Genomic DNA, 16,987 nt, shown 5'->3' with positions numbered 1-16,987 from the left:
TGGTTTGGTGGGAAATATTGGTGATAGATGGACAGTTGGACTAGACAATCTTAGAGTCACCAAGATTGGAAAAGATCTCCATGATTCTAGTTATTTCTCCTCCATGCCTAACAGCACATGGTGCTAAGGGAAAAGGGCATAGCGTGAACTGGTGATGATACTAAACTCCCCAGAGTTGTTCACCTTCCCCTCTCTGACAAAACCTCTAAGAGCTCATTAGCAACAGTTGCTTCCATCATCACAGACAAGTTAAACAAGGCCAGTGCTTCCTACCACACATGTGGTCAAGGGACCAGGTGAGGAAGCCAGCATAGCCACACTCCATCAGAAAGCAGAGAACCTAACAGAGGCATATTCTCTGGGTCCTCCCTCATCCTAGTTTTGGCTTCTTTACAACAACTACTTTGCCACTATAGTTTCCTCTTTATAGTTCCTCCATCTAACCTGTTTGGCTGTAGTCCTTCTTCAGAACCATTTTTTGGAGATGCTTTGGACAGCTCATCCAAGGCATTTCTGTATTCCTTGCAACTGAAGGAGAAAAAAAATAAAGAAATGAAAATAAGTAAATAAAAGTTATTCTCTAGAAAACCCTGCTACACCAACCCAAAGATTCAATTCAGAGATGGCAAACAAACCTAGAGTAGGAAATGCTTCTATTATTGTTCCTTACATCTAGGATCATTTTCTTTATGACACCTGCTGCTTTAGATCATACTGTAGGAAAAACTCCCCCCCTTGTCGCTTCTGCAGTTTAAGAATAAGATACTCAAAGTCTACTGTCTGGCACCAAGAAAGCCCCAAGGTTTACTGAAGTAGCTGGTTTGCAGAGCTGAGCAGTACCAAGAGTTGGTATGACTGAAGGCGAGCAAGAGAGAGATTGTATTATAAGTACTCAGTGTTCCTTAGTCCAGTTGCACTGTCTCCAGGCTAGAGAACTGGGCAAGCTTGACTCACACTTCTTCCTCTAACAGTATTAGCTTCAACAGAACACAATAATTCATTTTCATTTGGCTAGGAAAAGCCCAAAATCCAGCTGAAAGCTGGAAAACCTACATTCCATATCTCAGCAGTGTAAGTAGACAACTTCAGCTCTGTCAGAAACTCTCAAAGCAGCTGAGTGATGAAATTGTCATGCTTGTTCCCTCTCATTAGGATATAAATATTCCTTACACAGAAAAGCTGCTAGAATATAACACATCAGATGAAGAGCAAGTAACACCAGTACCTGAGAGCAAAAGCTATGATGGAGCTTGGTTCTTTCTCACAGACTGCAATAGGTACACGTTCATGCTCATACATTAGGTAGTGCTTATCTGGGTCACTGAATGAAAATGAAAGAGAGAGACTGTTAGCAGGCTACATAAGTTTATGAAAAGGTTAATTTTTGGTCGAAACCCAATCTCTTCACTGCACTCCAGGCACAAGCTGCAAGTCTTAGCACAGAGCCAAAGCGTCCCAGATCAGCTTCTCCCAACAGACCCATTCATAGCTAGCTATGTGGTTAAATCTAACTGGTAATGTGTTAGAGCAATCATCACATCAAGCAAGCTTCTAGTATCAGAGAACCAGCTCTAAGTTAAAGTCTATTTCTGTTTAGCAGCCACTGTTTCTAATGGCACTAAAACCTGCCGGTTTGCTTTAACTGTCCCACAGCATCGCCTGCAGAGTGAAGTTAGAAGGCAAAAAAATAAAGTCAAGTCTTCTGAACAAGAAATTTAGCACAGAAGCCTCCCCAAAGTCTTCTGAGTTACCATCAGATTTTCTTTAACTTACCTATAAGAGTCTGTCATTTAACTTTTACCTCACTAGCCCATGGCCTTCACAACTACCTCAAGGTAGAATTCAGATTGTAAACTCAGGCTGCCAAACATTAGGTTCACGTCAAACAAGAAACACTACAACACATACAGACAGGGTAGCTGAAAAAACTTTCCAGCTTGCTCATTTTCACGTGAGAGGGACTTGAGGGCACATGCAGTAGCCATTGAGCCTGACCTACACCCAGACAATACCCATTTGAATCCAACCCTTGGGAGAGGTCTGGAAGCAAAAACAAGAAGCAGGCATGTAGCTTTAATAAGTCTTTATTATGGAAGGACATTTCTGTTCCCTCTCTGAATCAATTTAGAAAGTACCTCTCTTTCCCCTCTTAAAAGAGTTCCGGAGTGGCATGCCTACTAGGAAAAAGAGAATCTGATAAAAGGGTCAGGGTCATAGGTTTGAGCCTCATGTTGGGCAGTGGAATGGGACCTGGCCAGACAGGGAGTGGGCAGAGCCCACAGTTCCACAAGGGTATAATATAAGAAGGATCTGGGTCATTAATAAGAAAAGGGGGCAACCTACAAACACCTAGGAAAGGACAGAAATTTTCCTGACTTGAGGAAGATCGGTGGCTTATTTGGATGCAAACCCAGGTAATGACTTTAATTATATACAAAGCAAAAGAAGCATGCATAGCTCTGTCTACAGTTTTACCAGGCTACTCGTTTGTACACCATATGTATTAAGCAGTACTTACAAGGGAAATGGAATGGGGTTATAATTGTTCCCAGGCAATAAGTTAGCCAAAATAGCTTTCATAGTAGACTTCTCTTTCACTTGGCTGTCAGTAGATCCCAGTGAGTGTCCATCAAATACATCTGAAACAGAGATAAGTTCAGTCTGCAACATAAACTTTACACTGCATATTTGGAAGCAAGGTCGTAGACAAAGTTACCATATTTGCCATTTCCTAAATACATCTCACAAACTAGCCACAGAGAAGGAAGAGAATGAAAACTGAACTATACCTTCTGAGCTACTGGCTGTATCCTGTTCAGAAAGTGTGTTGGCACCTGTTAGTTGTTCAGACACAACCTCTGGAGGAGTGGGCAACTGAAGATGGGTGGAGCCTGTGGAGCTCTGACTTGATAAAGTAGTCAGGAAACGATCCTCTGAAAGATCAAGGACAGAGGAAAGCATTTTATATGGCTGTCTGAAGTAATATCACTTGTCTTCAGGCCAAGCCATCACCAGTGTCTACTTTCAAGAAGTTTTTACTTAGACAGCAGGTAGGAATGCTTAGAGCAAAAGAACTAGCAGCTGATCAGTGTACACATAACCACCAGAAGATGCACATACTTAAACACCCAGGGCCTTCAGTTCCCAGACTCAGTATGCCTCACAAGCAAGGGGTCTCAGCACACACAACCACCTCAAGGAAAAAAAGATGCATTTCCCAAATTCCATGCAGATATTCAGTTATTTAGAAAGCTTCTGAGAATTTTTTAAAAATACTCAAAGAAAAACACTTGATAGTCAATTTATGATCATTAGTAATTCAATCCCACATTCAAATCTACTTGTATTTTATAACAGTAAGCATATAGTTGGCTTAACTCCATCTTGTACAATGTCAAATCTGATACTTCAGAGAAACAAAGGCTCGTGCATTGCCAGAGAGAGTTACAACAAACATCTTTTCATATCTTAAGAAAAGTAGATAACATACCTTTTTCTCCATTTTGCAGTGCTGGAGAAGCATTGCGCGGGGAAGCATCCATGCTGCTGATCTAGGAAGAATATCAGGTGATCAATGTTGATGCTAGGCTCTTTAAAGCTATATCCTTTCCTCTTTGTGGAACACTTGCAAAAGCTGATGTACCACAGCAGAGCAGTCCCACCCACTGTTCTCAGCTTCAGCACATCACTGCCTCTGCCAGTATATGAAAGAGACAAAGCAACAGCAACCTAGCTTCACAAGATCACTCATGACTGCTGTCATCTCTATATGCTGCTTTAAAGACAACACTCTTCCTCTATATAAGCTTACTTACAGCTAGCTGAAGACTAAGCTTGTTTTAGCTTTAATAAATGTTTTAAGTGGAAAGGACACAAATGCATGCAGCTGAGAAAGCCCAGAGTGTCACCAGGTTTCTTTGCACATTTTGCTAGCTAGCTACTGGGAGATCAGCCTCCCTGTACAATGCTTATATTGTGCTGCCTTGCAGTCCGGTCATTTCCTCAAGAGTATCAGCTCCACAAACACAGTTGTTCAGCATGCTGGCAACTGTATCCTTACATACACCTAGAGGGTCAACAGTTCAAGATCATGCACACATCCTCCCAGCCAGTTCCCACAGATATTACAGAACAGAAACAAACTTACACATTTATTATCATAATTCTTCCTGCATTCTTTGCTCTGCCTCTCCTGATAATATTTTACTTTCTGTCTTTCGTAAGGAATAACATTAATAGATAATAGTCACTCTGTCATTTTCTCTCACTCCACTTTCATCCAGTCTAGCCCCTAACAAGATGACATCCCTCCTACCTAGACATACCCTTAACAGTGAGCACAGCTCTCTGCTGTCAGCGTTCATTTTAACTGTTCAGAAGAACCAAAGAAAAAAACACAGTAATATCCTATCCTCAGCCATCTTCTTCTGTAGAATACAGATCTTGATTTATGTCTTTATGGTTTACATCTTTAGAAGATAGGTATGATAACACGCCATTCAAATGTTCACAGATGAAAATTACGCAATACAGTAAGACAAGTTAACTAATTACTAAAGTGAACTGAAGTTAAACTTTAGACAGTTGTGCTCCCCCAGAACAAAGTTTAAGTAACATCCAGCCTGCTGCTTGTACCTTGCTTTCTTCACCTTGCCTCAGTCTTCCAGGGCTGGGTGGTACTGAGGGGCGTTTTCTCCCTTTTTCTTGCTGGAAAAGATCCTGCAATCTTAAAAAAAAAGATAAAATAAAAAAAGTAAAACAAACAAACTCAAAACACAGGTTACACATATTAGCTCTAAAAGGCAAAAATTATGTTTCTCCATATTAGAATACAGCCCAGCATGCCTTCACAAACCTTTAACGCAAACTAGGATGATAGCTAATATGTGCTGAACCTATGTTTCAAATGGCCGAAGACAAACTGTTTTCCTCATTCCTTGATTAGCACTACAGCAACAGGAGATGCTGTGTACACCACATCCCAGATGCTCAGAAGTATGAGAGAGCAAAGTCTTCAGAAGAGCAGAAAAATATGACATCTTAAGCATTTCATTTGGCATGTGCCCACCATTTCACCCAATTGCTTTTACATGCTTCCGTCTTCCACCTTTGTTCAAATGACACTTTCCCTCCTCAGATGAAAGCTGTGTTCTACAACATCATACAGCCTTTAACAATTTTCTGTTCCAGCCAACCAGTCATTAAAGGGTATTCACCACAAGCTGTCATAACCCCCTCTGTATAGCAATTGTACTAGAGGGAGAAAAAGTATAGAACTTCTTCCCTTATAGAACCAGAACAGCACTGATGTTACTCATTATTTCAGCATCTGTCCTCTTACCTATTATTCCAGGCTTGTAGCATTTCACAGAGTCCTTGCTTTTTAGCAATCAGAGACTCAAAAACAGATTGAAGCTGTTGAGGTGTGTCCAATGATGATGAAAGCAGCCTTGCCTGAATCTTCTCAGTCCAGTTTCGAAATTCCCCCTCTTCCATCTGCCAAAAAAAAAATTGTCAGCGCTCTGCCACACGACATAATGGTCGATCCAAGAGGCTTCTCCATGCTCTTTGGAGTCTATACTCAGTCAAAGCAGAAGCAGCCCATTACCTCCTTTTGTGCAAACAGATCCTCCATTTTCTCTTCCCTTGTTTTGCTGAAAGTGTCAGTTTTCAGAGAAGCAAGGCGATCATCAACAGCAAGGTATACTTGTGACACCCTGAGGACAGGGATACAAAGAGTTAAGCTGTGATTACTTGAAACAACTTCAACATTCTTTAATAAGAACCTGAACAAGCTTACAGTTAGAGTTTCAGAATACAAAAGATGATATATGAGCCTTCTGCACAGTAGGCTGTCCCACTGAATTTACTAGGAACGTTGGAAAAAAATTCATTCATGTTGTAGAAACCTCTAAGTTATACACAATAACGTTCTTCCTCACAGCTTATTCTTAGCAGTGGAAGTTTTCAGAGAGCAATACAAAGGTCACGAGTGCATTACTAGCAGAGGGGAGCTGTTGCACTATTAGTGCCTAGGAAGACTGTGGGACTGCAAGCTAAACCAACACCACCAGCAGGGATGAGAAAGAATACATCCATTTCAGCTCTCAAAAACACTTGACAGTTTCTGAAGTCAGGCAGACATGGAGAAGTCAGCCAAACAGGAATGTTGCCACCGGGTCAAACAGCAGTCAGATGAGAATTAAGATAACTTCTTTCACCATGCCCATCTTTCACCTTCTTGTTCCTACATTTAGAAGGTGTCTAAGCCTACAGCAGTTTGCCTCAGACTACAAAAACATACCAAACTATAAGTATAGAAACATGCTAGATCACTCATAACAATGCAACATTCAGAGATTACAATAAACATAGCCTGTAGAAGATAAGATTCTTAAGCTAAATTGCATCAAATGAAAAAGTGAGAATTGGTATTGATGGAACTCAAAGGTAGTAAAGAACACTCCAATGCTACTCTCCATTAGAAATATATTCAACTAGAAAAGTAATGATTTTAAAGGCATTTATATTTAACCATGAATATTTAGCAAGTGTATTATCTATATCAGCAAAAATGTTTTTGTGTTTTGCTAAGAACTCCAAAATACAAATAAGTTAAAATCAAAGCTTACTTTTGAGAGAAGTCCTTAAGATCCTGCAAAATTGTAACTTTTAACGGAGCCTGCCGTTTGATATAGATCTTGGGTAGTGGGACACATACTTCAAGTAGACGGATGGGAGAGTAGCTGAGAAGATAACGTGACAGCTTTTAGTAATTTTCCCCATATATTGGTATATGTACAACTTCTTTCAGCTTCAGAATAAAATTCTAAGAGTATTCTAGAATATCCAAGGCAGAAGTGTTTCCCTTCAGTATCGTGTACTGGAACATTCTGTATCATGTTCTGGAACAAATCACTGTCCCATATAACACACATTTCTAAATTGGAGAGATGTGGATTTGAAGGCTGGACTATTGGGTGGATAAATAATTAGTTGGATGGTCATAGCCACAAGGTTCTTGTCAATGGTTCTATATCCAGGTGGAAGCCAGTCATAAGTGGTGTACCCCAGGGGTCCATCTTGGGACGGGTGTTCTTCAGTATCTTTATCAACAACATAAACAGTGGGTTCAAGTGTACCCTCAGCAAGTTTGCTGATGACAGCAAGCTGAGTGGTGCAGTTCACACAACAGAAGGGAGGGACACCATTCAGAAGGACCTGAACAGGCTTGAAAAGTAGGCACACAAGAATTTAATGAAGTTCAGCAAGGCCAAGTGCAAGATGAAGCACTTGGTTTGGGACAATCCCACAGATGTGTATAGACCAGGAGAAGAACTCACTGAGAGCAGCCCTGCACAGAAGGACTTGGAGGCTCTGGTGGATGAAAAGCTGGACATGAGCCAGCACTTTGTGCTTACAGCCTCAAAGGCCAACAGTATCCTGGGCTGCATCAAAAGAGGGGTGTTCAGCAGGGATAGGGAAGGGATTGTTCCCCTTTGCTCTGCCCTCCTGAGGCCCCATCTGGAGTACCGCCTCCACGCTGGAGGCACCCACCATGGGAAGGATGCAGAGCTATTGGAAAGGGTCCAGAAGAGGGCCATGAAGATTATCAAAGGGCTGAAGCATCTCTCCTATGAAGAAAGGTGGAAGGAACTGGGCTTGTTTAGCTTGGAGAAGAGAAGGCTCCAAGAAGACCTCATTGCAGCCTTCCAGTACTTGAGGGGAGCTTACAAGCAGAAGGGTGAGCAACTTTTTACATGGCCTGATACTGACAGGACAAGGGGGAATGGATTTAAACTAAAAGAGGAGAGATCTTACAAAGAAATTTTTTACTCAGAGGGTGGTGACGCGCTGGAACAGGTTGCCCAGAGATGTTGTGGATGCCCCATCCCTAGACGTATTAAGTCCAGGTTGGATGAGATCCTGGGCAGCCTCGTCTAGTCGTCAGCAACCCTGCCCATGGCAGAGGGATTGAAACTACATGATCTCTAAGGTCCTCTCCAATCTAAGCCATTCTGTGATTCTATGACAACTCTTAGGAATACTACCCACCTCATCCACCACAGTGATGGCAGCTACAGTGCCCTCTGCAAGCCAGCACACAATCCTGCATTTGCAGTTACAGTTCAGTCATGCTAATCTGTACTTTACTTGAAGTTAGGGACAGACTCAAGGAACTTTTGTCAGAGCCAGGTGCTTCACACAGTACGATACAATGAATTTATTTATTAAAAAAAAATCAGAGGACCTCACCTGAAAGATGCCACCATCTGATTGTAAGAAAAATACTGGTGATAGTCATGGTGAATGGAATGACCACAAGGCTCTGCATTGGCCCTTCGCGTGTACTGGTGCCCATAGAACCTCAGCTCAAGGTACTTCGCAAAAGACATAGACCAAGAATCACTGGAAAGGGGAACAACTGGTGTCACCTGAAATTGAAAGCAAAGTGTCTTAATTTCACCCTTCAACCAGGATCAAAGACAGGCTAATATAGACTCTAATCTAGTAATTTCTAGTACCAGTAGCACTCATGACTCTGAAAGATACTAGAACAACTAGAAAATTATTTATATAGAGCTAAGGCTGACACACAGATGGATGCAATAAACCAGAGAAGCAATAAATGCTAGTTGATTTTAACAGGCACTAAGTTGGGGGAGCACAAACACATCCTGCTATCTGGCATGCTATTTCTGTGCACAGAGAATTTCCAGCAGACCAGTCAGCAGCAGTGTTTTCATCACATACTTTTTCCCTAGTGATTCTTCACCTACAAATGCTCTGCATTGTATTTCAACCTCAGCAGAGCTTGCAAGCTTGAAGTAATCATTTATACTTAATAGCTACAAACTTAGTGTTTACATGAGCACACAGTAATAAAAGGTTACAGAACAGGTGCATATATAAGCAGTGTAGGCCTTGCCTTGCCTTCAGCAACTACATTAACTTCCTCCAGATATCTTTAAGTCCAACACCTATATTTAAGCCAGCATTAAGTAGGTGAACTGTGTCATTAGCACAGATAATTAAGATGTTTTGAGTTTGAGGCACTGTATGAATCTTAAGTTTTATTCTCATCTCTTAGAAAAATATTACTAGCTGGATATTCTTCTCTAGCCAACCTTTTTGTAAATCTTAAGATCCTTCTTAGTTTAATTAAAGAACAAGTTTCAGATAATACAGTCTTATGTTGCGGTTTTTCATCTTTCTAATGAAGATTTCATTAACTTTCTAATGCCTACTGAAGGAAGTCTAGACATCACACTGACTCAACGCAGACTGTCCAGTTTAAAGCAGATCAAAGAATACCAAGTGTGTTTAGCCAATTACTAAGCCAGTAGGTCTCAACAGCTACCCTTTCCCACACACAGATTCTTCTGATGCTTGTATAGATTCACAGAGAAGGGACAATGCTCTTCACCTCTAAAAGAATGACCCTAGTTTTTCCCACGTCAGAAATTACCAACAATATATCAATTTCACTTAAGCCTATCCTCTTAGGACTGATACTTTCCAACACAACCATACCATACCACGTTTTATCCTCAACATTTCCAATTCTACAGGAAGAATTTATAGATGCATAGGACCATTAGCACTAGTAACAGCTTTTGTACAATCCCATCTTTCCACACACACCCAACTCAAATAGCAGTGATTCTTAATTCCTCACTCTTACCTGTTTGCATAGCCTACACCAGGAATAAGTAAGAATTGTATGCTGGTACCCAGGGACTGGGGAGTCCAGCTCCTTTAACACAATTTGCACACATCCTTGCCCATGTACAAAGCGACGAATGTGGTGCACCATTGGTGTTTCACAGAACATGCTGGGGCACTGGTATGAAGGCCTTACAGAGAAAAATGGAAACATTTATGAATTACCATATGCAAAGCACTGCTGAAGAGTTGGTTCAACTCATCTAATATGCCTTTTAATGTCACAGTACTGTTTACCTTTACTTTAAAAAGTTTCCTAAGCTTTTAATAAAAGCTGTTGCTGCACAGCTTACTGTTCTCATTTAGGAATAGCACGTAGGGAGGCTGCCCTGCCAGCAATAGCTGCATTGGTCACAAGAATAATGACTGGATACTGGTGGCTATCACAGTCTTTTTTACTGTTTCTGTTACTGAATCTGTTTCTACCAACATATTACACACAGTCCACAAAATATGGATTAAACATCTGGAAGTGCTTGGCACCAAATTAGAAGAGCATTTTGGCAAAGTGCCAGAGCAAAGGCTACTGGAGACAAAGATATGCCAAGGAGCCCTCAGAATGTTAAAGCTTCAGCTCCCGAAGGAAGAGGTAAGCAAAATAGTGCCATGTAACCCCTCTGAACAGAGAAATCTATGACCTTTCTTTGGATGGCTCTCTCAAGTCACTGCAGATACTGGTATGAGAAAAATAAAAGCAGAATTCTTTGGGTACCAGAATCAAATAGGAAATTTCTCAAAAGCATGAAGAGTTGAAATTTTTTATTTTTTTTTTAAAGCTTCCTTGTTCATATAAAAAAATACTGAAACTATGAAGGCAGAGTGATTCACTTAACACAGGACAGGTTTTGTTTGTTTTAGAATGAGATATACAATTAATTCACCGAAAACAGTAGCGCTCCAGAAAAATCCCTAGAGTCAGGTCATTTTTTCCGTAGAATTCCATGGTCACGATCCTAAAGCAGAGAAAACAGAAAAGTTTTAGAGATGGAATTCTGCCACTGCTAATTGTGCAGTGGCCTTTAGGTGCACAGATCTGCACCTTTTGCTTGGATGTTTTCAGCCTTGTATACCTTCAAAGGCTCCCCCATCCCAAGCCTCAACTATTCCCACATTCTTGCTGTCAAGTTCACTAATGAGATCCAAGGAACAACTTTAAACTTTGTATTTAAAAGTGGAATACAGTTCAACTGCACCTTTGGAGAATATATTCAAGAACACGTAGGCGCAGAACATTAACATTTGAACTGTTACAAAAAGAGCAGATCTAGAAGGTGAAAAAAGCCTGAAAGTACTTGAATAAAATTCAATAGCAGCTTTTTATTTCTCTGAATCTGAAGTGACACTTAACAGGTAAATATCAACTGAAGCGTCAATTCAGACATCTCTGCCTAATAAAATTATGTCATTTTGCTGCTGCTTTTTAGTGAGCTTATCACCTCCTTTGGTTCATTCCTCAGCTTTTATAGGAACCCTAGACCTTCTCTTTTAAGAAAGGCATCTATACAATTTCAACTGATTTAGACAATGAAATACAAAGACTTGTCCAAGGAGTAGCAATGAAAGCACATCATAAGTTGCACATAATTAACAAATCACAGCCCTCTTAGCTAAAAACGCAGATAAAACTCTTAATGCTGCTGACTTTAATATGAGAAAGACAGCAGTATTTTCAAATCCCTCTCTCAGGTAATACAACCTGCAAATATTCTAAGATCATTATTTTTAAGCTTGGACACTGTTTATATACACTAACTCTTCCCCAAAGAACTGCCTGAAGAAGTGCCCTCCCTACACATACAGACCTCTGCAGTCAAAGGTCCAACTAAAGCATTCAGTTTCAGGCTGGGCTTTCTCCTTCATGCCTGAGAGATTAGAAAGGCTGTGGGATACAGCTCTGGATCCACCTGATCAGGCAAGATGAAATTATTTTGGCAACAGTTCCCATTAGAGAATGATTACAACCAACCAAGGAGTCCTCAGTGAAATACTTTAAGACACGTGACTGACCTTGACTGTGGAAAGAAGAGAGCAACTACACAAGCTACAGAAGAGTAGTTTTCCTACCAGGGGCTGACACAGGCACTCGGAGCATTGCTGGACTGCGCAGAAGAGCTACTGAAGAGAACACAGAGCCTCTGATGGTTTACTGGACTCAAGCAATCCACCTGGTTGAGAGGAAACAACTCATTCACTGGTTACAGACACATTCATCCACACACTACTGATGACAAAATTCTATTCCAGTAGATTTAAGGACAAATCCCTGCTTATTCCTTTTCTACATATTCACTTTACATTATCTTTGCACTTCAGACAAAAGTGCTAACTGACCATTTTTAAAAGAGCATAACTAGTACGTATAATAAAAACAGTGTCTGCACATATGTTACTGTGAAAAGGAAGCTAAAGGGCCAAAACAGGAAACAATCAAAGCCCTGAGACAAACGTACAGAGTCTTCAACACAATGTACGCTTCAGCACAACTTGAAGTCAAATATTTGCATATATATTATATTTTGGAGGCAAAGGAGGGGGTAAATCTTCAAATTACTTATTGAGGCTACAAAAAGACTTCCAACTTCCTGTTCTTCTCTGTGAAGGGATTTACCACTTTGCCACCAGAATGAAACCATCTCCCTTTCCACACCTTACAGAGCTGTGAAGCCACCAAATACTATCTTTGATCGCTGAGTAAATTTAAAACAGCATAGACCAGTTTAATCTAGAGTAATGGCTACTCTTACAGCTTCTAAGACTACTGCCTGTGGAGCTACACAGATTTATACTAAAGCACCCATTAAAATATGACTTCTGCTCACAAACCTGGGGGCTAACAGCGGCTCAGGAACCAAAATCTATGACTATTACAAGAAACGACTTCTGCAACTCTTGTCATAGACATCCTTTTGTGTATAGTTTCCAGCACAAGAAAGCCCTAAGATCTCAGATACAAATCAGCAGCTGTCATAACAGTTTCCCTCTCTTCAAATATTTTTGGTTCCAAGTACACTGCCTTACTTGGAAATTTCTGACAAGATGCCACCACCCCGCCCATTAAGACATCTTCATATTTCTCCAAATCTCCCAATACTTTACAAACAAATACTTTAATGTAATTGCAGTCTACTATTGTTTCCATGGCATTAAACCCTCTGAAGAGTAAAATACTACACTTTTAGAAATCAGTACAAGCAGCAGAAAAGCCGTTTCAGAAACAAAGAAGTTTCTGCCCTCTCCACACACACATTTTCAGTAATCAGTCTCGCAGCTGAGCTGAATAGTTAATCTACTATACTGATTCTGGAGTCTCACAAGCTTTTCCCTTCTCAGGGAAATTTTGCAGTCAGTTCCCTGTTCAGTTTTTCCTCATATTCACCTAGTCCTTGGTTATATTAGCTTGTTTAAGTGTCCAGAGCACTGCAGTCTAAAATAGTTTTGACTCAGTCAAAAAAAGCCTCTGGTTTAACATTTGGCATAAAAGACTACATGTTCTGCATTACCAGGAGAAATAGATGCAACTGTGTTTTGAGTAGCATAGCTTGAATCTTACCTTATGAGACCACGAGGATTCACTCTGAGCCAGTCCTTTCTCATCCTCTTCAATTTTGCATCCAGTTTTTCCAGTAGGGACACTGGATACATCCTTGCTTTGGGCAAAGGGATCTGTGCTTCTCTGTAGTATCCTCCCTCCTCTGGCCCGATAGTCAGCCAGCATTCTGGCTAAACTCTGGCTATCACCCAGATGCTCTGCTATTCTAGTACTGACCAGCTCATGGGAAGGTAAGATTTGGATAGTCTTGGCTTGGATACTCCCATTCATTCCTTGTAGTCCAGAGAGATCCCGCAATAATTGTCTCTTCCTTCTACTCTCCAACTCCTTGTACTCCTTATTAAGGAGAGGAGACCAATAAACTTGCTCAGGGAAGTATTCTCGAGCAGGGCATCTCATGCCTTTTTCAGTCAATAGAAACGGTTCACGGAACACCATTACAGGAGAAATACAGAGAATAACATCTTTCAACTCCTGCTTAAATGCTGCAGAGTACATCTTGAGACGATCCTCAGAAGAAGTTACCTCTTCCGTAACATATAAACCAGTATCATCCTGGAGAGGGTCTCTGAAGACTCTCATCTGATTCTTGGACTCCTGCAGATCATCCGCCTGCTGAAGAGGCTCTAGTGGCTGGCTGTCCAGAGTCACCAAGTGCTGGTCCATGCAATGGATGGGGAGCAGAGATGTTTCAGGTACCGCAGGAGGTACAGAGCAAAACACTGGAAATGATGACTCCATTTTGTGGTGCTCTTGCTGTTTTGAGGGCATTGTTTCCAGCTGACTGTTCTCTTGGTCACTTCTCTCAAATAAACCTCTTTGTTCAAGCAAGGTGACCGCATCAGATGACACTGACTCGGAGATCACAGGAAGCTTTTCAGCTGAGGGTTCAATGTCTCTAATTGCCGTGCTGAAATCCTCGCCATTGAATAGGTCCTGTTGTTCGTTTTCATCTCCTGGCTCCTCAATAAGGGAGTGAAAGGAAGCATTTTTGGTGAGAGTAGGGGGCATGGCAAACTCATCCATAAGGAAAGAGATTTCCAGCTGGGAATGATAAGCCACACAGATCATGAAGATCAAGATCTCCTTCACACGGGCCAGCTCATACTCTGCAGCACCACACAACTTGATAGTGCAACCCAGGTGCTGGGGACACCCTTCAAAGAACATTAGAGTTTTTGTTTGATCTAAACAAAACAAAAGAAAAAAAGCAGAAAAGCAAAAGACAAGCATTAGGATGACAACTACAGTCAATCTTGTTTTGTGGAAATATTATTTACAGTGAGGATCGTTAAGCTGCCAAACAGGTGCACAGACTGATCGTGAAATCTCTATTCTGCACTATTTTCAACACTTTGCTGACAAGCCCCTTGGCAATCTAGCATTAAAGTTAACCCTTCCTGTTTTGAACAGGAAGTTGGACAGTGGACTCCAGGGCAGTGGAAGGAGAAAAATCAATTTAGAAGACCTAAATTAGGTTTTAATTAGGTTATCCAACCTAATTAGGTTTTAATTAGGTTATCCAACCTGATTAAATCTCTCATCTTAGTAAGGTAGAGAGACCTTGCACTTCTTGATCAAATTTTTTTGTCCACAGTCTTATTACACTTCAGTTCCAAGCTGTAACAAAATTAAAGAAAAATCAGGAAGGATAATAATACTTGATCACACAAGGCACTCAACTGTTCAGATCTCATTAAGAAGAACAAAACATTTATTGTCTCACACATAAAACAGGATACAACAAGCTTTACTCACCATAGGGCAATTGAAACACTTGCATGTAAAATTTATGACAGGTCCCCAAACGTGGCTTTGTCAACAGTTGATCCATTGACATCACCAAGTCTCCCTGGGTCATTCGACTTACTCGGTCTAACACTTGCTGTGAAAATAAATAAGAATCTACAGTTACCTCTTACTTTGTAAATTTTGAATTAAATCCAGTCATCCAACCACTCTCCACCCCCAAATAAAATTTTTAGAAGAGCAGTTTTGGCAAATATTACTGGTAAGAGAGAAAGTTGCCCCCTTTCATGGAGATAAATGAACCCACTCAAGTGAAGGAAGTTGCAAGAGATACAGTGCAGCCAGCGTAGGGCTGTCTGTCAGGAGCTCAGCCAACTCTGCTTGGATCACCCTGCCTCACAGCAATAGAGGGCCTTGTTGAGGATCACAGGGGATCCACACAGCATTTGCTACAAACAGGAGTCAGAGTTAACTAAAAGTTAAAAAAGATTGTTTAAGATTCAAGGAGAAATTTGAGTTCTACTGTAAGGTAGAGTCTGACATGAAACACTCACTGGCTTGACATTGATGACTAGAGTGATACCATGTTCAAGCAGCATGTCCTGGGCAATTCGAGACACAGTCTTTTCAACAAGGACCAAATTAGGCCTGACATCAACTATCCGCTGCACATAGTTCTTCAGGAACTCCCTCTCCTGCAGGCATAAACAACACATGGCAGTTACCTAGAGCAAATCTGTCTGGAAAAAAAGACACCTAAATACTTAATACTACTTTCTCATTTATATACTGACTGCTCCTATGAAACAGGGAAACCAACTATTCATTTTTTCCATTGTGCACATTTCCTCACCCCCTAAGCACACCACCCAGCAGATCATTAGGTGCCCTAATCATACATGACGGTCTGAAATAAGAGACATGCAGAATCCAAACATTTTTACATACTCACAGCCACATCACACAGCAGAAACCACCTTTGTATACGCAGTCCAGAATCAGCAGCTCTGCTCTTGATAAACTAGGTCACTTCCGCTCTACAAAACAGTACTCTCATCTGCAATATGAACCTCAAATATCTTAAAGAAGGCTAACTTAACTGTACAGGTATTAGACAAATCCGCCAGAGGAGAAGTGTTACTGGACCTGGTGGTCATCAGTGCAGAGGAACTCATTAAAGGAGTTAAGATCAGAAGTACCTTGAGCTGTAGTGATCATGCCCTGGCTGAGTTTGTGATCTCAAGGAACATGAGCCTAGCAAAAACCAAAGTCAGGACCATGAACTTCAGAACTAACTTCTGGTTGTTCAAGGAACTATTGGGTGAGATCCCCTAGGAAGTTCTCCTTAGGGACAAAGGAGTGGAGCAGAGCTAACAGATTTTAAAGGATGCCTTTCTGAGAGCACAAGAGCTCTTCATTCCCCAGTAGAAGAAATCAAGCAGAGGAGGCGGGAGACTGGTATGGCTGAGCAAGGACCTGTTAGTCAACTGAAGGAAAAGAGCAACATATACAGGCAGTGGAAGCAGAGACACGTGACCTGGGAAGAATACAGGGATGCCATCTGGACGTGCAGAGATGGGATCAGGAAGACCAAGGTGCATAGAACTAAATTTGGCAAGAGACACGAAAAATAACAAGAAGGGATTGTATAGGTACATTGGTCAGAAGAGACAGGAAAAGGAGAGCGTACCCCCTCTGATACATGAGAGAGAACTGGCTTCAATAGATATTGTCACGGTATTATCTAAAGGTATGCGTCCGTGACAAGGGGGACAGGTCTGAAAGAAAAAAAAAAACAACGAGCAAAGAGGGAAAAAAAAAAATTTTACCGGCGGGGAGGGGCCGGCCCCGGCCGGTCCAGCGGCTAAAGCGGCAGGGAAGCCGCGGACCCGCACCCTGGAGAAACAAAGGGAAGAGGGGAAAAAAAAAAAACAGGGGACTCGTAGGCGGATCTAAAAAAAA

General features: G+C 41.3%; 1 protein-coding gene across 6 annotated transcripts in view; it reads right to left on the bottom strand.

Annotated features, from left to right (window-relative positions):
• Window positions 1–16,987, bottom strand: part of PIKFYVE (phosphoinositide kinase, FYVE-type zinc finger containing) — a 66,235-nt gene that overhangs the window by 11,020 nt on the left and 38,228 nt on the right. For all 6 annotated transcript variants that reach the window (XM_021398625.1, XM_021398626.1, XM_021398624.1 and 3 more), the window contains 16 exons: window positions 15,580–15,720; window positions 15,035–15,161; window positions 13,277–14,463; window positions 11,791–11,891; window positions 10,608–10,679; window positions 9,686–9,857; window positions 8,257–8,435; window positions 6,633–6,746; window positions 5,609–5,717; window positions 5,342–5,496; window positions 4,636–4,726; window positions 3,491–3,551; window positions 2,790–2,933; window positions 2,519–2,639; window positions 1,226–1,321; window positions 445–528 (listed from right to left, as the gene is read on the bottom strand). In XM_021398625.1, the coding sequence (XP_021254300.1) occupies window positions 445–528; window positions 1,226–1,321; window positions 2,519–2,639; window positions 2,790–2,933; window positions 3,491–3,551; window positions 4,636–4,726; window positions 5,342–5,496; window positions 5,609–5,717; window positions 6,633–6,746; window positions 8,257–8,435; window positions 9,686–9,857; window positions 10,608–10,679; window positions 11,791–11,891; window positions 13,277–14,463; window positions 15,035–15,161; window positions 15,580–15,720 (2,954 nt within the window). The remainder of the gene's footprint in view (window positions 1–444; window positions 529–1,225; window positions 1,322–2,518; window positions 2,640–2,789; window positions 2,934–3,490; window positions 3,552–4,635; window positions 4,727–5,341; window positions 5,497–5,608; window positions 5,718–6,632; window positions 6,747–8,256; window positions 8,436–9,685; window positions 9,858–10,607; window positions 10,680–11,790; window positions 11,892–13,276; window positions 14,464–15,034; window positions 15,162–15,579; window positions 15,721–16,987) is intronic.

Source organism: Numida meleagris, chromosome 5 (assembly GCF_002078875.1).
Source record: "Numida meleagris isolate 19003 breed g44 Domestic line chromosome 5, NumMel1.0, whole genome shotgun sequence".
NCBI classification, from domain to species: Eukaryota; Metazoa; Chordata; class Aves; order Galliformes; family Numididae; genus Numida; species Numida meleagris.
Note: the sequence above shows the minus strand (reverse complement) of the source record. Positions and strands in the feature narration are given on the sequence as shown.